The 27,378-nt window shown below is 42.1% G+C and overlaps 3 protein-coding genes across 10 annotated transcripts in view; 2 read left to right on the plus strand and 1 right to left on the minus strand.

The window, feature by feature from the left end:
• Positions 1 to 229: 229 nt before the first annotated feature.
• On the plus strand, positions 230 to 3,352 carry prlh (prolactin releasing hormone). Its single transcript, XM_080478944.1, has 4 exons — positions 230 to 244; positions 328 to 427; positions 729 to 833; positions 1,552 to 3,352. Exons 3-4 carry the CDS (start codon positions 740 to 742, stop codon positions 1,752 to 1,754), a joined length of 297 nt encoding a protein of 98 aa, XP_080335070.1. The 5' UTR covers positions 230 to 244; positions 328 to 427; positions 729 to 739; the 3' UTR covers positions 1,755 to 3,352.
• An 878-nt stretch (positions 3,353 to 4,230) lies between these two features.
• LOC308119107 overlaps positions 4,231 to 27,378 on the minus strand; it is a 32,599-nt gene continuing 9,451 nt past the window's right edge. Inside the window, exons 1-5 of one of the 2 annotated variants that reach the window (XM_080478941.1) lie at positions 7,268 to 7,666; positions 6,609 to 6,760; positions 6,389 to 6,514; positions 6,211 to 6,304; positions 4,231 to 5,011 (exon numbers count right to left, since the gene is read on the minus strand). In XM_080478941.1, coding sequence (XP_080335067.1) covers positions 4,881 to 5,011; positions 6,211 to 6,304; positions 6,389 to 6,514; positions 6,609 to 6,760; positions 7,268 to 7,448 — 684 coding nt within the window. In that variant the 5' untranslated portion in view covers positions 7,449 to 7,666 and the 3' untranslated portion in view covers positions 4,231 to 4,880. Of the gene's footprint in view, positions 5,012 to 6,210; positions 6,305 to 6,388; positions 6,515 to 6,608; positions 6,761 to 7,267; positions 7,667 to 27,378 lie in introns of those variants that run through there. The other variant, XM_080478942.1, reaches the window with a different exon arrangement.
• The window catches only part of lrrfip1a (leucine rich repeat (in FLII) interacting protein 1a), a 51,656-nt gene continuing 34,773 nt past the window's right edge, over positions 10,496 to 27,378 (plus strand). For 3 of the 7 annotated variants that reach the window (XR_013935921.1, XM_080478939.1, XM_080478937.1), the window contains exon 1: positions 10,526 to 11,025. Coding sequence is in view for 3 of the 7 variants with exons in the window: in XM_080478939.1 (XP_080335065.1) it covers positions 10,936 to 11,025 (90 nt within the window). In the remaining 4 variants the exon portion in view is untranslated. Of the gene's footprint in view, positions 11,026 to 27,378 lie in introns of all 7 variants that reach the window. The other 4 variants (XR_013935918.1, XR_013935919.1, XR_013935920.1 and 1 more) reach the window with 3 other exon arrangements.

The following is a 27,378-nucleotide window of genomic DNA, read 5'->3' on the forward strand; positions in this document are numbered from 1 at the left end:
TGTTCACTATGGTAGATTTGGGGGAAAAGTTGGATGCCTTTGGTAACTGAGGGATAAAGACGCCTCACTTTTTGTAGACACCTTCAGATTTCTACTCAGTCCATCGTCTTTCCCGAGAGGTGGGTGACATTAGCATATACCGACACGCTCAGGCCCCTCCTGCTGGGATAAAAGGCCACGGCGAAGCCACCCAGGAGCTGAAATCCACTCCCGCAAGAGTCCAGGAAGGTGCAGCAATCCGCAGGTGAGACATCCGTCCAGAACTTTTCTCATCGTCTTCAAGGTAAATAACCAGGATTTAAAAGCTGCTGTTGTTTCATTGTGAAGAGAGGCACGGTGGGGGGTCCAGCTGGTCCCGCTCGATTTCAACCAGAAGACCTCGAAGCAGCCGGAGAGGAAGAATCACTCTCCTACTTTCAACCCAACAGTAAGTTTTCACGTCGGATCAAAAGATGCTTTCAAACCAGAATGTGAAACCAGGTTGAGGATCGTTCGGATCTTCGAACTGATGACGACTTTTGTGTTTCATTTTCAAACCACAACTAGAGATGATTGTGTTGACGCTGCCAGTGTGTGTGTGTGTGTGTGTGTGTGTGTGTGTGTGTGTGTGTGTGTGTGTGTGTGTGTGTGTGTGTGTGTGTGTGTGTATGAACTCCTGCGTGCTGGAATGAGTTGAATCAGTCCTCACACAATGCTGAGTTGACTGATTGTCTCTGTCCTCCCTCCAGTCGGAGCTGCGATGAGGCGACCAGCGATCCTCTGTGCTGCTTTCCTTCTGCTGCTGAGTCAAGTTCTATGTGGATCTCAGGCAGACGACGCCACGCTGAACAGAAGTAAGACCGTCAGACTTTCAAACTTATGTGATTACACAAAGTGTACAAAGAACAATAAGACAAAATACTATGCAAGGAATTATAATACATCGGTGGATTGGAATGGTTCGGATTAAAACGCAGTAATGGATCAAATCTGATTTTAAAAAATGGGGAATATAAGTCAAAAATGTATATTAAAGATTATGATGATTACAGGGGCAGTGATGTGACCGCAAGAACAGAATATAGCTAAATCTTCAGAAAGAGATGAAGACCTGATGAGAGAGGTTGCTGGGTGATCTGATGAACAATCAGGAAAACAATCATCTGCACTTTAAAATCAAATATTCAAAATCAGTTGTCAATTCAACAGTTAATCCTTTATTCTACCATGTTGCACTTCCGTTCAATATTATGCGATGGATGGATGGATGGATGGATGGATGGATGGATGGATGGATGGATGGATGGATGGATGGATGGATGGATGCATGGATGCATGGATGGATGGATGGATGCATGGATGCATGGATGGATGGATGGATGGATGGATGGATGGATGCATGGATGCATGGATGGATGGATGGATGGATGGATGGATGGATGGATGGATGGATGGATGGATGGATGGATGGATGGATGGATGGATGGATGGATGGATGGCTCTTTCCCCTCCCTGTATTAGCATGTTCTCCAGAACCCCTTCATGTTTGTTTTGTTGGTCGGTGTGGCTCAGGTCCGGACATCGACGCCTCCTGGTACACCAGCCGAGGGGTCCGGCCGGTGGGCAGATTTGGCCGAAAAGCCCTGAAGAGAAAAGAGCGTCTGTCTTTCGTCTCAGGCCGAGTTTATAGACCAGCAGCAGCAGCAGCAGCAGCAGCAGCAGCAGCAGCAGCAGCAGCGTTTGGATGTCACACTGAAGAGGGAGTGGATGACTGAATGTGTTATCATTTTCTCCTGTTCTGTTTATTTTGGGTTTCTATTGATCTGGAATAACATTCTGGAGATTTGTAAGAAAGCATCACCGAGGTAAAAGTATTATATATTATTACATATCACATACATATTTTTCTTTTTTTTTATGAAATGTGTTGCAGAGAGAGATAATGGAAGAATCTGACACATCAGAATTCTGGAAGGAAATTTATATATCTATAGAAATACAATTAAAATGCAACCGTGAATACATGTCCTCTGTCTGCATCCTTCAACGTTTAATCAGCTCTACATCTGTGAGTGAAGATGTTTACGTGGTGGCACTGAAAGTTTCTCAAGAACTGTTACAAACAAACAAAAAAAGAGTTTTTATATAGAGATATATATCAATGCATAGCTCATGAGTATTGGTTGGCTGAAAAAGCATTCTGATCCACAATTTCCACTGGAGCCAATGTGAATATTGTCCAACAAATTCAAAAGGTTTCCAGCTCAACTCTTGTTGGTTTTTGTTGGTTTCATAAATGTGGGGCGGTGCGGCTGCAGTCCCAGATTTCTCCCAGGAGACCTGTTATCAGTGAACTTGTGTGGAAGTGTTGCGTTACTGGGCCGAGCGCAGGAGCTTTTCCTGACCTTGACTCAGTTCAATTACTGGGAAGCTGAAAAAACAACGTGGCCGCTTCAGCAAGTCTGTCAAAAAACTGTGCACCATTCCAGTATGACAAATAGTGTTTGAAATAATGAGGATCACTGCTCGTTATATCTCATGTACTCTCTTCGCCATGTTATATTTCAGTACACTGTAAAAACATTCACTCCTGGACGGACGCTGCTGATAAAAAAAGTGTGTGGAGGGAAAAAAAACAACAACTAGAGAATATTGTGCAACTGGAAGAGGCAGACAGCATGCAGGGTGAAAGTCTCTTTCGTTCAACAGCAAACTGAAGTATCATCAAATCCAATGGCAGGGACGTCTTTTATGTGGGTTGTTTACAATAGTTGCTGATACGAACAGTTTAACAGATAAATCACTAACACATTTCTTTCTGTAATAACCTGATGTGTATCAGTTGGGGTTTTTTTTTCTGTTATTAGATCTTTGAGAAAATTGTTAGAATTTTTGTGTTAAAACATAAATCATGGTTTGTCTCATGTTAAAATACAGAATGAATGATTCTTTTTTTTTTTTCTTTTTTTTGATAACAGTAAGGTTTCATTTCCGGTTGACTTTGGGGGAAAAGGAGGAAGAGGTGGTGCAACATGAGGGGAGACGTATGATATTAATTTCGGTATTTTATGGATTATTCCATGATTCTCCCGTCTCCAGCTGGACTGTTTGTTGTACATGAGTGCTGACATAGTGACGGATTCGGGAGCGCAGGTTTGATGACTCAGCGTGTCACACGCCAGGGGGCGCTGCTCCCTTTCCTACGAGCGCCTACGATTCGCGCGCCAGCCAAGCTGAAAGCAAGTTTACTTAAAATAACTCACGCAGTGCACTGTTAGAACTCAAATTACGATTATCCAACGTACTTTTCCACACGTTTTTTTTCTTTGGTGTGCTGTTCAGCTGTATGTTCTTAATACAGATTCAAAATGTGCATGATGCGGTGTTTGTGTTTTATTTAAGGGTCCGGAAAGTTAAGATTTCCAAGTATTTCGTTGTAAGTATAGATGTGAGAGACATTATTACGTTAGACAAATTAATATTTATTGAGATGTTCCCTTTTGCCATGTACTACAATTTGACTGAAAGTCAATCAGGAGTCGATGCTCCATCTGGTGCTGCCAGCCAGTGACTAAAGGGGTAATTACATTTCTACTAAACATCTTATAATCTGACCGGTGACCAAGTTTATTTCTGCTTCAGTGATTCAAATTGAAGATGTGAGCGTTGATTTAAACATCTGGGTCCAATAAATCACGACAGAAACTGGAACTTGGAGGAGTATTTGATTCTGAGAAGACACATTTATCTTCTCATGTCACTGCAGAGTCGAGTGGAAACAAAACATCTCACCTTAACGGACAGATAAAGACCATAAAAACTCAGTTTGCATACTAATATTTAGAAAATGATTTGTTACATTTACTTGTACCTCATATTTATCAGCTCTGAGTCTTATATTTGTTCAACTTAATGGATTTCTGCTCTTATGTACCTATACAAAGTATTCGCCCGATGGCTCTGTTGTTGTTTATATACCTGATGTCATGGTAAATATAATTTGACTTTTTAGACAAGTATCTGCTTTAAAAAAAAAAAAAAAAAAAAAAAAAAAGATCCATACATAAGTACTTGTATCAGTACTCAGTATCAACAAGTAGCTCACGGTTCGTACACCTGTTTGTATTTTTAAAAAGTGGAATGAGTGCGTCCATAACATATAGAGTATATATTAAGTAAAGATTATTTGGGGATAAATATTTACGAGATAGTTGATGATAGCAGTGTGATAATTCATTAAAATAAAAGACGTCACAGAAATGTTTATATTCCAATAATTCAAATATTTGAATATTACATTTGCAGCATGAAGACAAAGGAACAACTCGACCAACAGATAAAGAGTATAAAACGTTCTTCATACAAAAACATTTCCACATGTATTCATTTCATGATCCATCATTAGGGGTTGGAGGAGCAGAGCACTTGTTTTAATACACGATACCGTCGACCTTAATACACATGCTGTAATGTATAAGGCGCGTAATTAAAATCCTCCACCTCATATCCAGAAGTTATTCAAAGTAGCGCGAGTTGATAAAACCTCAGGAGTTACTGGCTTCTTCTTCTTTCTGGACGGGAACTTAAAAAAGTTGGATACACTTAAAACATTTCACAGGCGGTTGAAGATCGTCACTTCTGAAAAGCATGGAGGTCAGGAAGGACGAGATTAAAAGTCATTGTGTTCCCTAAGAGGACAGTTTAGGTTTGGTTTCTCAGGAATGGCAAAGAAAATGCACGTTTTTGCTTCTGTTACTTCAATTGCAGAAGTTTTCCGTATATTATGAACAGAGTTTGGAAAACTGGACAGTTTGCAGTCAGACGAACTCGAGGATTTCAAACGAGGCGACTTCATGGAAGTGACAAGTCTTGAAGTGAATTCGCGTGAAAGTGCTGAGGCGTCAAACTCCGACTCTGCAGCAGGACGAGAGACGGTTGGACGTGTCTCTGTGACGCATTTCCCCCAGCGACGTCTCCCTCCACTCCGTCAGCCCCCCCTGCTCCCCTCCAAGGTGCTCGTACACTCTGTGGGCTGGAACACACACACACACACACACACACACACACACACACACACACACACACACACACACACACACACACACACACACACACACACAGCCTCGTTTACTTTTTGATTTTGGGATTGTTTGTTTGTATTTTAGCTCTGAGGACAATCACATCAAATAAAGTTGCACTTTTGACAATATATCCGATGTTTGCAGTCATTTTATGTGCATTGAGGAAAAAAATTTATTGAAACTCAAATTTTTATTTTGAAAAATCAGTTTGATTGTTTTGGTTTTTTGCCGAATGGCTACTTCTCCATGAAATTGTTGCTGTTTGCTGCACTCTTCTGGTACAAAAGTATCTGCCTGATAAAACAAAAAATCCAATCCAGTAGTTATCATGTATTGATAAACTTTCTTAATAATGGAGAGACTAATAACTTTATGAAAGAGACCACATGAAGCCATTTGACGGCTGGTTGGTGAATAAAATCTGTCCACAAATATTCTCTGGAAAAATGTACAAACGTGTCGGAACGTCAGCCGTCAAGATTTCTCTCTCAAATTATCAAAATATCCGGTTGGAGGACATGGAGCTCCCATCTTCTCTACAGTTCTACCCCAAACCTCAGATGACAAAGGATCATTTAGACTTGTGAATTTTTTTCTTTATTTATTTTTTTAAGTCACTTTTAACATCAGTGAGATGAGAAACATGGGGCCAAATGAGGAGATGATGTGTAGTTTAATGCCACATGATAATATTGTGGTGCCTATTATTATAAGTATAAATTTGATCCATGATTGTTTCTGTATTAATCATTCTTATTCTTATTTGTTGTCCTTTTTTTTCCATCACTGAGGGATTTATAGGAAAACTTCAGTTGAAACATTAACCAGAATTTTAGCACAACAAAGTTTATTTGTCTCAGAGTTCATATGTGTCTCTGTCTTTTTTAAACAACCAAGTTGTGTTTTAAGGAGTCTTGATGTCGGTCGTCTCCATGTGGAGGTTGAAGGATTAAATTCCACTTAAAAAAGTGTCACTTTTACATAATTCAGGTCTGGTTTTAATCATCAATGTGTCTTAAACCTGTTTATTTAAAGAGTCAGGGTCTGGATTAAATGATGCGGGGTTTACCCAGGTTTGGGGTCTGGTTTAAGGATTCCAGGTTTGATAGATTTCAGCTCGGCCTTTAGACCTGAGAGGATGTTCACTCACCGACGGCCAGCATCAGCTCGTTGACTTGATCCCCGGACAGCGCGGACGTCTCCGTGAAGAACAGACCCCTCTCTTTGGCCAGCTTCTCTCCTTCCTGTCACATGACCCCAGGAGGTCAGATCCTCTGGTCTCTGACTGAAGCACTGCGTTGAGTCAGGCCTGGCCTGTGTCACTGTACCTGAGTGGACACTTGTCGCCCCTCGTCCAGATCCCCCTTGTTTGCGACCAGCCAGGTGACGGTGGATCCCGGGACGTCCTGCTTCTCCAGCTCTTTGAGCCACAGCTGAGCTCTGATGAACGACTCCTGCGGTGAAGCAGTGGTGTTCAGTAGACGCCACGATCGGGAAGCCGGTCCCCCCCCCCCCCCCCCCCCCCCCCCCCGGGGTGTGGTTTCTTACCCTGCTGCTGAGATCGTAGACCAGCAGGGCGGCGTGGGCCCCCCTGTAGTACAGCGGGGTCACACTGTGGTACTTCTCCTGCCCCGCCGTGTCCCAGATCTCAAAGCGAAGCGTCACCTCACTCAGATGGACCACCCGGGTCAGGTAGGCACCTGGGGGGGGGGATATTAACAGGTTCTCTGTTTGGGTGGATCGTTATGTAAAAGAGTACAGCAGAGACTGACAGTGTTTAAAACTTTGACACCAGTATTAATAATAATAATAATAATGAACCCAAAGCAAGATTCGTTTCTGTGATTCCAAACTGTTTCTGTTCAAATTACACAAACTGGGACTAAAAAACCAGCTAAACCAAAGTGTTGGAGTATTAATGTCATCCAAATAGAATCTTTCAGAGGTGGACTTTGCTGTAAATGCAGCGACAGTCAAGTTAATCAAGCTTCACTGCTAAAAGTTAAAAGTAGCAGACAAAGACTGACCAGATATTTCAAACTTTAAACATTTAACCTGGAGCGAGAAACTGATGCTTTCAGTTGCATATAAAAGTTCCATATGCAAACTAACTGTAGTTACATCACGTAGCATGAGCGATGACTTCATCACGTTTGAGAGTTAGATATGCTGACATCGACTGTTATTGACAGGCCAGATGAACTCACAGCCGACGGTGGGTGATGTGCTCCTGAACTGATCCTTCCCAAATCTCAAAGCCAGACTGGACTTCCCCACACCAGAGGCTCCCAGAAGGACCATCTTAACCCTGAGGGTCCGCACAGGCCTCCTGAGAGCAGCGCCTCCGTCCTGAGCTCCTCCCGGCTCATCTGGGAGACTCTTCCCCATCAGAGGCTTGGTTCACTCCGAACCAGACAGACGACTCAGACGCACCAGACACAAGCACACAAATCAAATCCTGATCGTCCTGTTCTTCTTCGGGGAGAGAAGCCGCTTCACTAATCAGTTTAAGGAAGCGTTTTTCTGCACGTTCACCTTGAAAGGAAAAGTAAAACCAAAGTCCGGCTTCACTTGTAAAAGAAGATGTGATTACTTCCTTGTGCACACCCACTGTTGATCTGTTAGTGCAACCAAACTCACTGCATTCCTGTTCATGACACTTTCAGAGATTTTTAGTATTTGCAGAGAGACACTGAGGTAAAGTCATTTCGTGCAAGTCTTCAACTCATACAGTCTTTTCATCTGCAGAAAAGAAATTCATCTGAGAAGTTTAGTGAGTTTACAAGTGAACTCCACTCATGCGGAGGCTCCGTGGCGTCGTGACCTGGTTTCCTCTTCCGCTATGTCCACATATGAACACAAGAGGGCAGCATTGTACATGTTACCGCCTCACTGTGCCACGTGATGCTCTTATTCCCAGCAGCCTGCTCGTGGAGGTGTGTAGTCTAGACACTGCTGATCTGGATTGGCTGGAGGATCACTAGAGATCAGTCTCAAGATCACAGTTTTAAGGTCTTGATCATGACTCGGTCTCTGCCCATTAAATGTCTTGTCTTTTCTTGGCTCAGTCTCAGGTTAGGTGGTTTTCTCCCTCAGTATCCACCAAGAAATCTAGGAATGTCTCAATGATTGGATCCTTTATAAAAAATTATAACGCAAAAGACCATTTCTTACAAACTCCCTCAATGATTACAGATTAAATTCATGCCGTGTTTTACTGACGGCTATTTTCATTTAAGGTTTCAGAGAGTTATGAAGGATTTGCACCCACCAGGTTAGTTTGCAGACTCAATCCATCATCAGAGATCACTGAACATCTACCTGCAGGCCATCTACTTTCATTTCTATGAATAAAAGTGTTGAACTTTAGCTGCAGTGCTCACTTTTGGTCTGCATTTAAATCAGTTTCTCCACGGTGCCTGTCAAACAAGGTTTTCCGGTGTTATTAAAAAACTTTTAAGACATTTGCACCTACTTTAATCAGATATGAATTGTGATGACTTTGTCAGTGTCTGTACGTCTCTTTCATAAATAAGGTGATATTTTACTTGTCTGTGATCGTTCTATTTCTGATATTTTTATACTGTTTTATTCCCAGTTTTATGTATTTGTTTTATGTATCTGTGAATGTTTTTTCCTATTTCTGCAATAAAGATGATGATGATGCATATATCACCCATGTGCATGGTGATTAAATAGAGTTAATTTTGAGACATTGGACTCTTACTTTTTGCCATAATTAGAAAGTTTGGTCATAATTTTGTGGGACATTTCTGTGTTTCTCACTAGATTGAAAATTCACTAAACAAGTTCCTTATTTCATTTCAGAGGTGTGTGGATTTTACAACAAACAAAAAAGGTCACAGGAGTCACTGGTTGCAGTAATAACTCTCTCAAACAGATTTAATTCAATATAAAATCTGTATACACCCTTATATCTCTGATTCATGCTGGTATGTTTTTCTCAAAGCGATACAAGGTCAATTTTATCATATTGTTTTTGTTCTTTCATCAGTTTGACTCTGTTGGCCACCAGTTCTGCCCTCTACAAACTGCACTGACACCTCTGTGCAGCTATTCCAGGGTTTAATGTGAAACGATGACACGATACTTTGCCTGTGTTTTTTTTTTTTCAAGAAAGTGCTAATGAATCTGTAAAGAAAACATGAGCCACTGACACAGGCACGAAGTTCCAAATGTCACAGCCAAAACCTATAAAAAGCCAGCCATGAAGTCACTATAATCTTCACCCCTCTGACCCTGCCATGCACACTTCACCGGACTATTACATCAAGTTTATGGTATCCACATTGTGTTTGACGGGCTGTGTGAAAGCCCCTTGCAGTGGGAGTGGGAGGCCTCGGCTGCCGCTTTAAGAAGCACAGGGCTGTTTTTAGAGCTGGCTGGTCACCATTAAAAATAGCAGAGGGGGTGTGAGAGAGTGAGATAGCCCAGTCAAGAGCTGTGCTCTCTGCCTGAAACTCAACCCCTGAACATGTATGGTGTCCCCATCCAGAGGTTGATGCTGCCTTCAAATGCTCCACTGAAAACTCCGCATCCTGCACGCTGAGACACACTTCGACAGTTATCCTTGTAGAAACTCCAGGAAATATCTCAGCTGAATAAACATCGCTGTGAATGCGTCCTGACACTTTTTATACACACTTTATGGTGTCTGTTTCTGATGTATTAGTGGCAATAAAACAGACAAATTCGCAGGTTATCTTCTTGCTTTTCACTCATGTATATTTATAATTTCTTCAAAACTACAGAATAATTTGTATGTGCATTACTTTATGTTGACTTCTAATCTAACATTGATAACCTGAAAGAAATTATATAATTTGGAAAGAAAAAAAATCTCAGTATTTGTTTTTAATTATTGTTATATGTGGCAGTGTTCCAGTACTTATTATGAACGCATAAACCACAGTGTTTGGGTATTTTGCTTAGCAAAGTATCTACTATTTAGACTAAGAGGTAATCATTGATGCAGTCTATCAAGTTATATTAGAATATAACGCATTGAATTGTAGGATAGCGGTTGGCTACTCAAAAATGTATAAGAAGCATTAAGAGAAACTTTCACTTGAAAAAATAAGTGAAATATGTGTGATTCAAGTCAGTTTTAAGCTATTTTGCAAGAGATTTCCCTGTATGTATCTAATAGTATATCATTATACTAAAAATAAAGTTTTGAAAATAGAAATACAACATTTTAATTTAACAAGTATTCCAATAAGTGACCCATAAAAAGTTCAAATAACTTATATCAAAATGACTGACTTTATATCAAGAAAATAAACATTCGATGGGAAGTCTTATTGAGGTTTGGTGCTAAAATAAGTTGCATTTTAAGCGCTAATAGAGAAATCTGATATTTCAATTGAACTGCAACTCAAATGTCCGACCGGCCCTGAACGCAGCCGATTTGCGCACAGCCTTTGAAGTTTCCGCGTGTCGCTGGTTCGAGTCTGACTCCGACAGGTGGTGGAGTCACACAGCCGCCTCCACCACGCCGCTCCCTCTCAGAAAAAAACGCGCTTTTCCTTCTCGGTCTGTTCTTATTTGTTGTATTTTTATTTTTTTAATTGATCGAGGCGGTTTGAGTCCGGTTTGTTAGCCCCGGTGGACCCCCGCGTGTCAGATGCTGCTGCTGCGGGCGTGAAGCGGCTCGCGCTCCGCTAACAAACACAGGAAGACGCGTTGAGCGGATGTGTGACAGAATGACCCTCGCCGTGCCATCTCCTGCTCTCCCTCTCCGGACCTGACATTTCAGCGACTCTCTCTGCTCACTTTGGATTACTTTGGGGCGCGCCGGTTCCGATTTTCTTCATTTTAACTCTCCGGACGTTCGGAGCGCGTGAGGGGCGCCATGGGGACTCAGGGGACGGGACGGAAGAGATCCACCAAGAAGGACAGGTCGACGGCGGAGGACGATGCGCTCAATCTCATCGCCAGAGAGGTGAGTGTGGAGGGACAACAACAAACTCTACACAACTCTTTTCTAAAGTTTACACACTGGATACAACTCCTTCAAAAAGAGGGGGGGTTTCAAACCGACGGTCCGCGGGCCAAAGTTGGTCCGCTGGAGGGTCTAATTCCGGTCCGTCATCAACCTTTTAGTAAAAATAAAAAACCTGTTCCTGTTTTTTTTTTTTTTTTATCAATATTAGCCAAAGAATTGTAAAAAAAAAAAATATATATATATATATTTAAATAAAAATCACTATCTGAGGATTTCCAAGCTTCCTGCCAATTTAATGGTAAAACTCTAATAATTTGTGACATTGCTCAAGTTTTCACAATGGCTGCAACTCTTTAAAAACAAGGGGGTTTCAAATGGATGGCCCACGGGCCAAAATTGACCCCCCCCCCCCCCCAGAGTTTCCAATTCTGGCCCAAGGGACAACCTTTAAAAAACTTTCTTTTTATAATTCCTGTTCCTGGTTGATCTTTTTTAAGGATGTGCTCTTTCCATAAATGTTGCAGACATTAAAAGGAGCTGCCAGAGAAGCAGCAGCAGCAAATTGTGAGGCTGAATTTAAAAAAAAACATGCTGATTTATTCGGAAACCTCTTCGAAAACGTCGGGCTATCACCAACATTTGAAATGTAAAGACGTCACTGGAGCAGAGAGGATTTCATAGCCTCGTTAAAATAAAGACAAAACTCTTAATAGTTGTTAAGTTGCTACAACTCTTTTAAAGAGGGGTGGTTTCAAACAGATGGTCTGCTGGCAAAAATTGGCCCCCCCAGAGTGTCTATTCTGTCCCTATCTATTCTGACGTCAACCTTAACGTTATTATTGCTCATGAAGCAGTAAGGCTGCCGACGCCGCGTGTCTTCGAAAGCATCCGGGCTTCTCCAACAGTAGAAATTCAAAGAATCGCCAAAGCAGAAAGGATGTCATAGCTTCCCGACAAAATAAAAGTTTAAACTCTTAAATTTGTTACAGTTTTGAGTTGCAAAGTAAAAAGAAAAAAGAAAATACTGACCTCAAATAGAGGAAGTAGGTGTTGGACATTAAAAAAAAACGTGTAATACGATGAAAATGTCCAAATTTTTAAGATTTTTTTTAAGATATATCACTTAAATTGCTATAATGAACTCATACTTGTTATTTGTTGATTGTTTTGCTCTCATTTCACTCGTAGAACAGCTTAGATCGATTATGTTTGTGGCTCCCGAACCAAAAAGAGTTTGACGCCAACGTGAGTCCATTTCTCGTCAAATGACAAAGCAATTTTTAGGCCAGGGGTCTTTTCTTTTTCTTTCTTCTTCTCAGTGTTCAACTTTAAGACCACTTAATATGTTTTATTTCTTACAACCGGAAAACGGAGCGCTGGCTATACGTAGTTGTTCTTCAAACTTTGTGCCAAGGTTGGTGCAACCCAAACTGAATAAATATGTCGGTCCACCTTTAGCCGCTGGACGTCGGCGTTGGAGTCGGTTCTTAGCCGTTCCTTCCAGAGAAGAAGTCACTGAGGCAGGATCTTAAGTCGAGCTATTTGCTCAAACAACAAAAAGAAAAGAAAACTATGACCCCCGAGGGGAAGGTCCACCCACCATAATCCTGTGGGAAACGTAAATCAGACCCTTGAACAATCTGGCAGTTTAATGCCATGGAGGAATCGTGAAACGATGGTTGTGATTTCGTTACAGTTTTTATTGTCGTTATTCTCAATCTTAATCTGGTTATGTTGAAGGTTCCATCGAGGATCCTGAATCCTTTGTTCACGTGTGACGTGACAGTGTCGAGAGCTGTGAGCTTCAGTCTGCAGTGACTGATCCAACAAATAGTCCATTTGAAAATGTTTTTCTGATAAGTGTTTCATGTGCTAACCTGCATGAGTCATCAGCAACAGTCCAGGACTGGAGCTGGCGCTCGGTGCTTTGGAGTAGTTTCTCCAAAGGTGCAGGAGGCATGTTATGGCATGTTTACACTGCCTTCCAGTCTTGGAGTATTATGAGTGAAGTGCAGGATAAATTGATGTTTTGTTGTGGTAATAATACCTGGTGTGAGTTCAGACTGGCTGCCTTGTATGAACTTTTGTCTTCAACCACAATCCTGAGGTGTAAAACGGGTTCATATTTTTAGTTTAATCAACCAAAATCTAAGTTTGAGTTCAAATCTGTACGTTTAAATATTGAGGTATGAAATATGTGGGTATAGGTGATGGCAAGTACTTTATTGTGTATTCATAGTTGATTTATGAGGAAAAAGTACGTTGACTTGATCATTGCAATTTACATTTTTTTATCATTAAATGGTTTTATTTGATTCCTTGTTAGCCAGGTTAGCCACTTTTAGCAGTTATTCCTTTTGTTTATGTTTTTTTTATCTGATAGATTTACCTCCATTACCACTGCTTGTTTTTATTCTCTGGTAGAAATAACAGAGGATAGAGTTTAATATGGCCACCTAGTGGCAAAGCGGGGGAATTATCTTTAGTTTTCTTCGATAAAGGCAAATGGTTTCCTTGGTGTGAGTTTTACTCGCTCGTCTGACTCCACACATAAGAAGTTGTGTACAGTGTCGCAATATATTGTAATGAATGTATTTGTAACCGTGATTCGTATTGGATCTGCAGATACATGCCAATACATTTTCCCAGTAGGCCAGATGTGGATGAGTGCCATTCAGATATTCTATCAATGTTGAATCCTGTTTCCTGTGAAATGGCTTTAAGAGCACGCGCTCACCCTGATTCACTTGCAGCTTTCTTCACTCGGAAGGAAGTTAGGTCTGTGCTCACCTCAACCCGGATGCTACAGGAAATTTACATGTCGTTTTCAACTGGCACGAACTCGCTCTTCAGTCTTTTTTTTATTTTATTTATTTATTTATTTATTTCCTCATAAACTGTGAATGGCTGTGGTGCCAATGCCCAAATCTGCACAACTGAATGTTTTCTTCTATTTACTGCATAGGGGAGCATTTACACTCTGAGGTTGCACATTCCAGTAGCTGGTAATGATTTCTCGTTGTAGTCTATTTGTGGTAGAAGGAATGTTCCCTGGCCAAGGTTTTTGAAGAGGCTCAGGAGTTTGGCAGAGCCTGTTGGGGCATTAGTCAGCAGAAATATCAAATAAACAGAATCTGAAGGAGCTTCTCTTGGGGAGGACGAGGCCTTCCTGTCTGTAACGGCTCCAACCACAAGTGTCATTGCAGGCCAGGTTTCCCGTCACAGAAAATGTCCCTTTAAGCTGCAGATGGGTCGAGTCCCTCACCGACGGACCTTTTGACGGGATGGTATGTCAGCCCTGATGAGTTGGCCCATTCTGCAAGGGGATTTTAAAAATAGACTCTCCTGAAAGATCAGCTGTTGCTGCACCCCAGTTTTAGTCTGGGGAGGGGGGAGGGGCGGATCACCATGTGGCCATCCCACCCACATGGCAGCAGGGTACTGTGAACTCGTCTCGTAAGTGTCGAGTGTGGTCCATCGGTGTTGCGTTGCTCCGCAAGGTTCGGAGAAACTGTCGGTACTGTAAGCCCGGAGGCTCGTGGAACAAATGAGAGACGACCACACAGCAGGAAGGAATGTAAACACTGAACACTCGGGCATTTCTTCTTCTGTGCTTTAGGGAAGTCGGTGCCCCGTGTCTTTCAAGCTGTGTCATTCCTCCTGTAAACATGAATTTGTACTGTGGGTTTTATGGTGGCACACTGAAACTCTATTAACGTATTTGATACCCTGAGGTGTGGAAAGTGTGCTGTAATTTATTTATTTTAATGGAACTGTCATGAAATGTACTCCGAAGTCATTAATTGTTCTGGAACTAATCTGTTGATCTGATATACTCTACATTTAGATTAAAACCACAACTTACAAAGTATTCTGCTTCTTCTCTACTTAATATGACTGAGGAGATATTAAAACACTGCCACCTATTGGCCAAAAGAGGAAAGACTGAAGGAGGTTTCCTTTCTGATTAGCTATACAGTGTTTTATAAAAAATATGAGCAGATTTCTGTAGTTCAATCAGCTAAAGAGATCAGCCTGATAAGCTCCATGCTGCAGCTTGTGGTTGTGGCGTTAATTCACGTCCCAGCGATGGTTGTAAAGCTCCGACGACAAAAGACAATTTAGCAAAAAGGATTAATCAAATCCCCACATGCTACATGTTGCTGTCAGGGATTTCCACGTGTTGATGTCATCAGCTACGCAGCTCCAGGCCGTTGAAGATTCACTGGCTGATTTCTGAGTGTAGATATTAGGAGAGCAAATAAATGCTAAAGATTCCAACGTTCAATTTTTCTGATTGTTTTGTTGTACCATGTTGAAATGTTTTTGTCTGAACACCATCATATTTATTGACCCTAAATAACTCTCCCATATCAGGGTAGGGGTGTGATGATATCACATGTGTTTATATAAAATCATATATGACATAAATTCTGCTATTAAAATCTACTGAAGGTATTTTTGAATGGAAATGGTGCTTTTCGTCTAACTTGTTTAATTTTCGATTAATAAAATGGTCAATGTACGGAAAATGCAATCATAGAGTCCAGTGAACTTTTACCCTTCTCTTAATCATTTGCAGCGATTTGATGATGACTGTTGTATGCTGGTGAGAGGGGTTGTACCCCTTTAATGCAATGTTTTAGCAAATTGCAGAAAACGGAGGGGCTCCACTGCCTATTTTTTAGAAGCAGTATGAGGAGGTTTAAGGAAAAACATTTGTTTGACCAAGAGAAATATTACAGACAACAACAAAACATATGAGAGTCCCGCATTTCTTTTGTTTTGTGTGTGTGGCGCTGAAAAGGGCGCAGGACCCCCAAAAACTGCAAAAGCATCCAGTCAACTTTGGATTTAATGTCTTGTTAAAAGCCTTGTTGACGCGTGCAGACTAAGAACAGCTGGTTCAGAAAGTAGAAACCGTGTCGGTCAAGTTGGCCCACTTTCCCCTGGTGATTGAAATACAAGAGCTGTTCGTAAACACGGCACGATGTGGAGCGGCCGCTCCCACACAGAGAAGACAAACTGATGTTTGGATCAACAAATGCAACATCTGAATGATGCAGTTTAAGTTTAGGATTTCAGTAACATTAGATTAAAGTTTGCAGCGTTTGCAGTCATCCTCAGGAGTGGCAGTTGCATATTTAGTTTGAAGCAAAAAGCCTGAAATCACATTGTTCCTTTGCTTTTGTGTGATCCCAGAAGCTGTTATTGTCAGACATGGTCACTTTCCTTCGAACCCAGCTGCTGCTCCCAGTTTGGTCCCACATATCAATTGTCACTGTGAGGATAACAAAGCTGGAATTCGGCCAGAGGACTTTTCTTTTCTTCTCTCAGTGATTCTCTCGCAGCTCACCCCCGGCTTGATGTGTGTCATTGGGTCTGCCCGTGAAAACACTCTCACCCCAATGCCGATGTTAAATTTAACTGGTGTTTTTAGGAGTTGAAATCCCAACATGTCCGCTATGTGTTCCAGTGTCAAAACAAAGGTTGATATCTTCCTGACATGTGGCAGACTGCAGCTAAGGTCATCTCCTGCTCACACATTGCTTCCAGATAAAACTCTCCTTCCTTGCTCTGATAGGTATGCTGCCTTGTCTCGGATCACAGACCTTCAGCTTGTTCTTTGGTGTTGCAGAGCGGAAGAGTGATACAGCTTAAAAAAAAAAGTAAATAGTGGATTTTTCTGACGGGTTAACGCCCTTGATGGCGTGCGCTTTCTAGGACTGACTGTAGAAATAAGCCTGAGTTTTTGTGTTGTTTCTACAGCATGGACATTTTTTTGATTATTTCGGCGACTTATTCATGCAGCAGCAACAATACTGCCTGTGGGCTTGAAGTAATACTATTTGCATGGATGAAATCCACTATCACGTATTACTTTACTGTTGCTGAAATGACTCCACAGTGTTTCCCTGCTGCTGATCTGCTCGCTGGCTGCAAACTGTGGACTGGATTTCCTGAAGGGAGGCGGGTCTCAATGACACCAGGAGTAATGAGTCAGGAAATCCAGTCCACAGTTTGCAGCCAGCGAGCAGGCTAGGGAAGTAGCACTGTGCTATCCAACTTTTCATGGCAACGTGTTGCTGTTTGGACATATTTTATACTCAAAACACTGCAAAGCAACAGAAATGTTAGCAAAGCCGCAGCACAGCGAGGCGGCGCTCTGCAGCCAGACGTCAGCGTTTTCAAACTCCAGCTCTCCGAGGAGAACAGCACTGACATCAAAACAATGAACAGCAGCTCCTCCAGGCTGTCGGCAGCCGATTCACACCTCCGTGAAGCTGCGTCCTACTCCACGCTAAACTAGTCCCAATGGTTGGAGCTGCGTTAGAGCTGATTACATTGTGTTGGTGCTGCCTTGCTAAAGAATTTCCCCAGGGATTAATAAAGTCATTCTGAGCTTTTAAACATAGAACTAGTTTATTATGACATGATGACGTCACGCAGACCCCCACATTGTCCACATGGAACAAAAATACTTTGTACTGCTTCCTTTTCTGACCTGATACTAACCTCAAGTTGTCTTTAGAGAGAATACATGTATACATTAGTACATTTCATACTTTACTGTAGAGAGGAGTTGATTACAGCCTCATATAAAATCAACAATAATGATAATATTGATATTAAAGCAAACAGAGCTCTGGTATCAGAATAGTATCGGTATCGTCAGATATCCACATTCAGGTATCGGGATCGGATCAGAAGTGAAATAATGTGGATTGGTGCTTCCCTTAGTTCAATGCAAAGAAAGTATGTGAAACTCTTGAAATGTCAAATTTTTCTGCTTCAGTTAATCATTCATGACGTTAACATGTAAACATATTTACTGTTCTGCTGGAAAAACAAGGCGAACATTTAGGTAATGGCTCCAAAATGAAGTGTTAACAGCAGTTAACAAGTGTGAAATAAATGAATTTAGACAGACGGTTTCTTTGATAAGCAACACTCAAAATATAGGAGTGCGTGGAGCAGCAGGTGCAAAAGCTAATGACGGATTATAAACATCAACTGTGGTTGATTTACTGCACTGAAAATATAATGTGTGTATATATTTATGTATAATACTAATCTTACTGGCCATTTATACAAAGTTAAGCCCAGCAGTGACGGTGGAGCAGAGCAGAGTGAGCCTAACAAGCAACGCACACTATTTACAAGGAGGAGAAGAATTGTTCAGGATGGACCTCAGTTTGGACCGGATCCTCCTCCTCTGCGACCACACGAACCAAGTCCATCTCCACCCCCCAACACGTCACAACAGCAAACAGAAACAGAAGTTGCGTAGGTTACATAGGGACATCAGAAGAAAACGAAAGCCTTTGCACGTGAATGAGAAGTTGACAAAGATCAGCGAGAGCAGTCTGGGACATGGTGCACACAAACTCAACCTTGACCAACCTGTCAAGTCGGCAGTTGGATACTCGCGTCGACTCTGTTCCAGGTTTCAATCTTGTTTTGACACAAGTTCAAAATGGAAAGTGTTTGGCTCAGCTGATTAGGAACAATTTATTTATTTTTACAAAATCTTACCATCTTGTAGGAAAGACACTTTTTTTTTTTTAGTTCACCTCTGAATTTAGCCTCCCAGCATATAGAATTGGATTAAAAGAGTTGTGTAAGGCAGTAATGGTTGAAGATGTGCAACCATCTCTGTGGAAGAAGCATCTTCTCCCTGTGCTAATGTGGGTTTTCTAATGGGCTTCCATCCCACAATCCGAAGATGCGCTTGATGGTTTAATTGGTTGTTCTAAATCTGTGCCATAGGTTGCAGCCCTACAACAGACATGTACTTTACCTTTTTCTGGGATTAGCTTTAACACTTGTAATCTTCGCCCGCATAAGGCGGATATAGAAGGTAGATGACTGCTTTACAATTCGGTGTAATCGGAGGTTCTAATGCAGGAAAACAAGGGTATTACACCCCCCAAGCAATAGAGAATCCATATAATTGAACCAATTAACCCCAGTTATTGGCTCCAGACGTTTGGCCGTAGATCAGGGGTCCTCGCTCCTCAGCAGCTGTTCAGGTTTCTGTTGTCTGTTTTGTCTGCTTAAGCTTGAGGAGACAATCTTAACGGGAGATTAACTTGCCAGGTTGGCGCTGCGTAGCTGTCAGAAGCTCAGTGAAGCGTTGAGGAGAACTAAGTGTTTGAAGAGGATTAGTCTGAGCCTTGATGGTAAAAGAGAGGAAGCACCCCCCCCCCACACACACACACACACACACACACACACACACCACACTTTACTTTACAGTCATCAAGAGGTGTCCGAAAACAAGTTGCACAGCTGAGTTAATGTTTAATGAGGAAGACAAGCAGCCAGCACATGCTCAGTCAGGACCAGCGGTCAACATCAGCTCTGAACAAATAATAACATCTGGAGTTCTGTCCAACTTAAACACCCACTTTCATGCAGGTGCTCTCCTTTTTTTTTTTTTTTAAACGAGCCACTCGGAGTCGTGTGCATTTTAGTGTAGAGGACTCAAACAGCTGTGCCACCCACAATGTAGCCAGAGCATAATGGCATTTCCTTAACCAGCTCCCGATATGCCACAAAGCAGTTAAACATTAGACGGCCGAACAATTACTTGTGTGTTTTTTCCTGGTACGTGCGGGGCACTGGCTTCAGTTCAGCCTGGCCGGTCTGACTCGTGTCTCCTTAAAAGGAAGTGGAGTTTCTGTGTGAGTCAGTTTCCTCTTGGTGACATCACCACACGCACAGCCCGTGCAGATTGTTATCACAAACTGCTTCCTGTTTACTCAGCATGGCCGAGTTTCTCCCAAAGCTCAGGGAGCCACAGGGGGCGGGACCCGGGGGGGGGGGGATCAAGTGCGGATATTATAATTGATGAAATCAGGAACACCGAGCGTGGTATCGCACTAATGAGAGTTGATGTTGGAGAAGGAGTGTTGCTAAAATATGAACCAATACTGCCAGACCAGACGTACGGAACCGTAGGAATTCAGAAGGTTGTGAGAAAACTGAATGTTTCAGTCCAGTTACAAGTGGACCTCACTATGTTCCAGTTGTGGTCTAAACTGGTTTTGTTCAGATCCAAGAAAAGCAACTTGAACAGCAAGTAATCACACATGTCAAAGTTCCAGACACAAACCCGAGGCCACACTGAAAAACTATGATGTATTCTCGGTGCGCTCAGACTTTCCCGGCCAATCTTTGAGTTTGAGAATATCCTCATCGGAAACATTTAAAGTCAAGAGCTTGGTTTCCCTGTGAGAGTTCTCATCTGATATTCAATCATAAAGGCATCATCAAAATGTAATATCTAATCTAACCCAATGTAATATAGAATGACTCCGTTTTGAGATTACCCGTTTCTCCCCAAGTTGTTCAAATCAGCTGAACAGTCTGTTAAGAATGAATATACATTTGACCTCCATCACATTCCCTCCAGAGGTTGTGTTAAATTAATACCTTCCATGATTCCTTCATCCACCAAGTCATTCATTTTTGTACAGTGACGGGAAATTTTGAAAGCTGTTATTCTGCTGGATTAGATTAGAGGGCGCAGATCTGTTGCAATGGCTGGTCAAAAGGTCAAAATGACAGACAAGAAGAAAGTTGAGCAGAGTGACTCGTTCTGCTTTTATTGTGTAGGAATAAGTCTTTGTTTTCCAGTTGGATTTTTAAATCTCTGGTAATCTTGTGCCTTCAGTGTTTAAGAGTGTTTAAGATGTTGAGGTGCAGATCTCAGTGTCTCTATGGCATCCACGTTCACCCTCACTCAAACATGTACTGAGGGGATTTTGTTTATCAATGGACACTTCTACCTTGCTTTTGTTCCATTTTAAGAATGAATTATTATCAATATAAATAATCGCAATGAATTCCCCCAAAAAAACATGCAATTTTCTTCTGAAATAAATTCTCGTCAGTTGACGGAGGAAGATCACCGTCATTTGGAAGAACAAATCTCACAAACACGTTCATATATTTGTTTTTATCAAAATTCATATAATTATTGCATGTTCTCTTGAATTATAATCCATCCACGAAGCTCCGAGGCCTCCTTCAGTCTCAAACATACGAGTAAAGAAACATCTGTGTGGACTCAGCTGCCGGCACTGTAACTACTCTCATCACTGCAAACCAACATTAAACCTTCGATTTGAGGCAGATGTTAATCCCATCTTTGACGTCACTGAGGCAGTCGTTCCTGCTTCTCTAACTTGGTGTACATCTGCTCTTGTGCCACTTCAAGTCTCTTTTCGTGAAGCCCTTTAGCGGGCCACATGACACTCTCTTACTTGTTCTGGGGTAAGAGGTCCAACATCACTTTACCATAAAATCCCCTTAAAGCAGCCTCCATGAATAAATCACCTACTGGGAGTAAACATGTCACAGAAATTCCCTTCTGTAACTGATCTCCTGTTTTTCACTGTGCTCTTTGGCTGCATTGTGTAACTTCCTGCGAAGTATTGCTTACTCCCATCATGCCTCTGAAGCATTGACAGTTGCAACATAAACTGCTGTTGCCTCGAGCTGCCCGTTCGGGCGACATGAACCTTCCTATTACTTCCACCAAGAGAAACAAGGAGGCCAATTGAAAACATGTGGGCAATATACCACAAGTACAGCAAATGATGCTCATCTTGAAAGGCTAACGAAAGTCTGGGTTCATGTGTAATTGTTGAGTTGTGGAGGAATTTCTAGAGACCTAAATGGCATTGAGTATTCAAACTTCCTGGACATGCAATACTCTGTAGTTCCAAGGAAAAGTACATACCTCTCTCTCTCTCTCTCTCTACACATGCACGGTAGTTTCATTGGCAGCATCTGATATCTTCACTGTTCAAACCCAGCTGCCTCCCCGCCTTTATTTATAGCACCGTCTGCACCATACTATTTATTTCATTCCTGGCGTGCGATAGCATGCGCAGTAGCTGGCCGGTTTGTTTGCAGTGCGGAGAGCTGGCCGTACAGCTGTTCTGTGGTCGGGTCCGACTGGCTTTGTGAGCAGACAAAGACAGATGGTTTCTTTGTTCTGGAATAGCTTGAAGTGGAAGGTATTGAGAGTTACGCCAGGTTAAACGTGGCTCGTTTTCTTCCTGCTCATTGGAAGTGTGGTAAAGCAATACTTTGATTTAAATCACTGGCTCATCCGACCGTCTCGCAAAATATGTAAACGATCAGTTTTTATCCATTGACAGGCAATATAGGTTTGGACAAATGCAGGTTCTGGTTCTAGAAGAATGAGTAGCAGCAGCTGAACCTGGTCTATTGAATGGTTCTAAGCATGAGTATGTGACCTTCTCAACTGCAACTTGTCATAGTACTCACAGAATCTGACCTGGGCTAATACATGACGTTGTGGGTCAGGGAAGGTACCAGGTAATCTGATGGATGGAGTATGCTTTGGCTGCCCAGAGCAATTGAATCAGGCCTGTTCAACGTGGTCGTATGTCTTGAAGACGATTCACCCTTTTTCCAAAGCAGGTTCAAGAGTTCATGTCATTCCTTAGCTTCATTACCTGTTGAAGGTGCAAAACCTCTACCAACATACATGACCAAGACCAGTTGACTTGATTTAATCACTTTAAAATGCCTAAAAGGATTCAATAGCTTTAAAAGGCCTACTTACCGGAATAAATGAGAATTACACAAAGACATATGCCTTGGCTAATTTCCTGCTGGTAAACATTTGGACCAGACATTTATGTTTCTGTTAATCTGCATCACTTACAGGAACACTCGTTTTCAAAGTAACTCATTGGCATATTATTTTAGAACAGAATAAGAAAAACCACGTAAAAATAATAAAGAATTGAACTTGTCTTTTGTGGCGATGAGACACCTGCATCGTGGGGTGGACATGGAGTTCTCCCATAGAGTTGGGACTGCACACGACGATGTCGCCGGCTTCAGGTGACTTAAGGACATTGGAAGCGTTGATGTGAATAATTCCTGTAGCATACATCCGATTTCCTGTTCTTATTTGTGTCTGAATCTCTTGCTGATTCATTTGTTTTCTCAATACTGGCGACATTTTAGTGATTTTATAGTGGTAAAAGATGAATTTGCAATACTGATTGGCCGTGGCGACCTGGAAAGACTAATGCTAAAATATAGCTATATAGATTCTTGCTGCATCAGTAGTAGTTACAATTTTAAATCGGTATTTAAATCTTCATGTGATCCTTTAAAGAAATATTCCATGACATTTCTCTACTGCGATACACTACATCTCTGTGTTTTCATTAATACCCAAAATGGCAATAAAACTCTTTTTGAATCGAGCATAGTTTGTGCTTTCGTCAGTTATTAGAATACGTCACATCATCTGTTTTTTGTTTTTTTTAAACAAGGGCTGGATTCATCCACGAGTAAAAAAGACACCCATGTATTTGACTCATGCTTTAAAAGGAGCTGAGCTTTTTTTCCAGCCACTCCCTTTTGAGGTCAACGTCTGAGAGGTTAAGAAAGTTTTTATGAGAGGAAAATGGCTTATTTCCCCCCAGTTCGTCATCATCGCCCTCAACCGGATAATACGCAAACTCTGAGTGTGTGTTTGTGTGTGTATAAATCCCCTTAATGGGCCCACCTCATTTTCAAAAGTCAAACCTCTAAACCAGCTCATGTCTGTGTGCTCCTTTTGTCTGCCCTAATCCACCAAGAGTCATTAAAATACCCATCCCTCCATCCCTCCATCCATCCATCCATCCATCCATCCATCGAGGCTGCTGAAGACTGGCATGCAGGGTGTGGGAATCCAGCTGGCTGGACACTATCAGACCAGGCTGGTATTTGAATCTGGTGGCACTTGAAGGCTTGGTGTCCTCAGAGACTGTCAGCGACCCCAAGGGACCAGATTGACAGGGGCCCGGCCAGAATTTAAGGAACTTTAGCATTCCTACATTTAGGTGTTTGGGCAGTGACAGTTGTGGGATGTTATGAAGTAATTTGCACTGGAAATAAAATGAGCAGCTGGATAGATTAGTGCGGCAGTGACGTCTTTTTGTTGGAATATTTCCATTGGCTTCTGGATTGTTGCAGAAAATAAACTGCTCACTGAGAGTTCAGTGGTTGTCCTGCTGAAGAAAGCAAGTAACTGTCATGAACACATCTTAATGCAGTTAGATCAGGCTGCAGCAGTTTTTTAACACTCCTCCCAACTTGTTATTTAATGTTTTGGCCTGACTTCTTGTTCTTAAGTCTCCTACAGACTCAGAAGTCACTTTTGTCAGACATACTGGTTCTAACCTGAAATTTGACTGCATGATCTGAACTTTAATGCCATAAAGTGCGCCAGTATACGAAAATAACGCTCATTCTTACGTCGTTGTCGTACGCCAGAGATAAATGAAGCTAACTAAAATGTGAGCTCTTTCTCGAGCATTTATCTGCTGTAAAAAAAAGACTAAAAGTGGAGTCAGAGGATGTTGAGGTTTCACAATTTACCGCCCATGAAATGTGGGTGTAGCTCCGGTGTCGGGTCAGTCGTCATGCGTTTCCTTGTTGCATTGCTAGTGCTTGGTGTTGCTCTGTTAATGTGTTAATCTATCTCGTTGTGCCTGGTAAGACAACCACTTTTAGGGGCTGTTTACACAACGTTTGCAAATGGTGTGAATAAAAAAACCCCACTGAAAACGCAACTTTTTAAAAAAAATGTTTCCTGAGGTGAAACTTTTTTGACAACGGTCTGATTCCATCATCGCATTGACAGTGGAAACACTGCTACTTGGTATGTGCACCACGGTGGCAGTATGAAGTACGGTGGCAGTTCTTCTACACATGCGCAGTATGAAGTACGTTTGACTCCAGAGTGTCACTACTCCCAGTCCATATTCTCCTGGGACTCTGTACTTTTATTTTGACAGTCACAGTAATAACAACCGGGTCGTCTTTCCATACGAATGTCTGTGTCCTCCCTTTGTTAATATTTGTAGTATATTTCTCTCTGTGTGCATGTGTGTGTAGTTTCATTACAAAAGACAAACAGCACTCACTAGTGGCCCCACAAGAAAAATACATAGTTTCAAGTGTTTTTATTGTTTCCGTGTAAATGGACATCATGAACACAATACTTTTCTGAAAGAAAAACACAAAAACGTTGTTGTGTAAACATGGCCTTAACTCACCCCCAGACTCCAGATCATCTTTTGTCTTGGACAGTTCCAAATTTTAACGTGTGTCAATGGCTACTGAGAACTGAGAAAATCATCTTGAGTGACTTTTTGAGGTCCAGTAGTTTCCAGTACCTTTATGAGCAAAAGCTTCTTCGACCCTGGATTTAAACCAAAAACATCATTTGAAAGGACCCAGCTGGACCAAGACACATGAATCAGGTTTTCTGGATCATCCTCCAACACTTTTATGTTTATTCATATACCGTCAAATACTCCAGAACCCACTACAGGACAATCTCACATGAGCAAGCTTAGAACTAATGGTGCGTTGACACTATGTCCACGCCAGCCCCGCTTCAGGCCACCGTGGACAAAACGGGATGGACGGGAGACAACGCAGGGAGACGGGATGGGCAAACATAAGAGGTCGTAATTGCCGTGGGCGCCGTGCCAGACTTTTAAACTGTCAAAAGATTTGCCGCGCCGTGGATGAGAAACTTAGTAGCCCGTAGCAAAACGGGATGAACGTCATTAGCAGCACGTAACTGGCCGTAATAGAACTTGGAGGCGGTCCGTAGTGAGACGGGAGGCTTATAGGAAGTGACGTAGTGGGCGTTCCATCACGGTTGCTTCGCGTTTTATGACGTTGCGCCGCGCTTCGTCACGGTTCTCACGGCGCCGTTTCATCACGTTCAATCGCGGCTTGCCACGGCGCGGACGGTCTGGGAGGAAGCCGACTCCGAGCCCGGAGGGGAGTTTAATTCGAGTCTGAGCAATAAGTGACAGAACAGCTTCTACAAGCTCTGCCACCGAAAAAGAAATCCAGAGGTACGTCTGCACCCAGCAAAAGTCTCAGGATACAATGATTGCCTTCACTTTTGGTGACTCTCTGAGGCATAAACCTGCTTCAAATGGTCCAACGTCCACATTTCATCCATAGAAAGTCTTGACAGAACGTGAACAACGTGCCACGCCTTCCTCAGAATTCCCCAAAATCCCATGGCGCACTACGTTTCAGGCAAATGGGGCTGCCGGGAACATCGTGTAAACCTACCCTAAGTAAAATATGAAATTTCTTCTGAATATATCTGTACGGTATTTCCATATTGCTCTACCAAGCATATAACGCTTAAGGTTAATTGGACTATCATCTGAATTGAAGAATGCTGGTCTGTTTAAGTGAATAAACGAGCAGTAAGTGGGAGAACATTACCTAATATTTCTTTACAAAGGTTTGACACCAACCCGGCCTGAACACTTTTATACTTGTCGTTTTTGTGTTTGTCCAACTCATAAATATAGTCCCACTTCTGAACAGAAGTGGCTCACATTGTCTCAGGAGGTTGCTCGCCCCATTGAAATGGTGTTGAAATAGAACCAGGTCCATGTAGGTCAGTATAAATAGCTGTAAAAGAGGTGGGAATTAAAAAAAAGTTAAGATTCTGTCTTTTGGCCTATTTGGGTGCTTCATGCTGACTCGAGGTTACACATTCCACTCATTTTACAAGAGACATGTCAAAAAAACTTTGTTTATTCTGGAGAATGAAGCTGGATTTTTTGTGTTTTGTCTGCTGAGCTTTGACATCTGTGACAGATCGACTTATGTTAGTTAAGCTTGCAGGGTTTTATTATACACTGCAGCCTTGTCCAGGAAAAAAGGGAGTAAAGTGCATTTGAGGAGATAAGTGTCATCTGCTGCTTTTTAAATGTTTTTTGGGGACGACTGCACTCAGACGTTCAGGACTGCTGAGCCAAAGTTCTTGCTTATTTCCTTTAGCTTTTTGATAAACGATCTATGTGCATTTGCCCGTATTTTGCTGGTATTGTTATTCTTATGTCAATATGAGGTCAGGATCTGATAGCAAGTGAGTTTGTGCACTTTTCTGACTCGTGGGCAGTCGTACACGAATAGTCTGCCGTGGTATCAACAGTGTTAAGTTATTAAAGAATGGCAGATGACACTACTGATATGAGGATACACCTTTACCTGCCTCTTTGATCACACGTTAAGCTTTGCCTTCAGGCTCTCTGCCTATCAGGCTTGTCACACTTTGCAAAGTGTGAAGAAGTAGCAACAATATGAAGATGCAGTAAAATATATTTGCAGACTTGTACTGACTTTCACACTCCTGACTCGCACTGTGCTTGTGATGCTTCACACCAGAGCAGAGGTCTGGAACCTGCAGCTCACGCATGTGGCTCTTTGGCCGTTTCATCGTGGCGCTCTGAAAGCTTTCACTAAGTTATAACCTAAACAAAC

The sequence above is a fragment of the Lipophrys pholis genome, assembly GCF_963383615.2.
Source record: "Lipophrys pholis genome assembly, chromosome: 13".
Classification (NCBI taxonomy): Eukaryota; Metazoa; Chordata; class Actinopteri; order Blenniiformes; family Blenniidae; genus Lipophrys; species Lipophrys pholis.

What these genes read in the sequence shown, in the direction of transcription:
- prlh (XM_080478944.1), top strand. Translation starts at nt 740, where the DNA reads ATGAGGCGACCAGCGATCCTCTGTGCTGCTTTCCTTCTGCTGCTGAGT. An exon ending in CGACGCCACGCTGAACAGAA is followed by an intron (nt 834 to 1,551) that starts GTAAGACCGTCA and finishes GGTGTGGCTCAG; the next exon opens with GTCCGGACATCGACGCCTCC.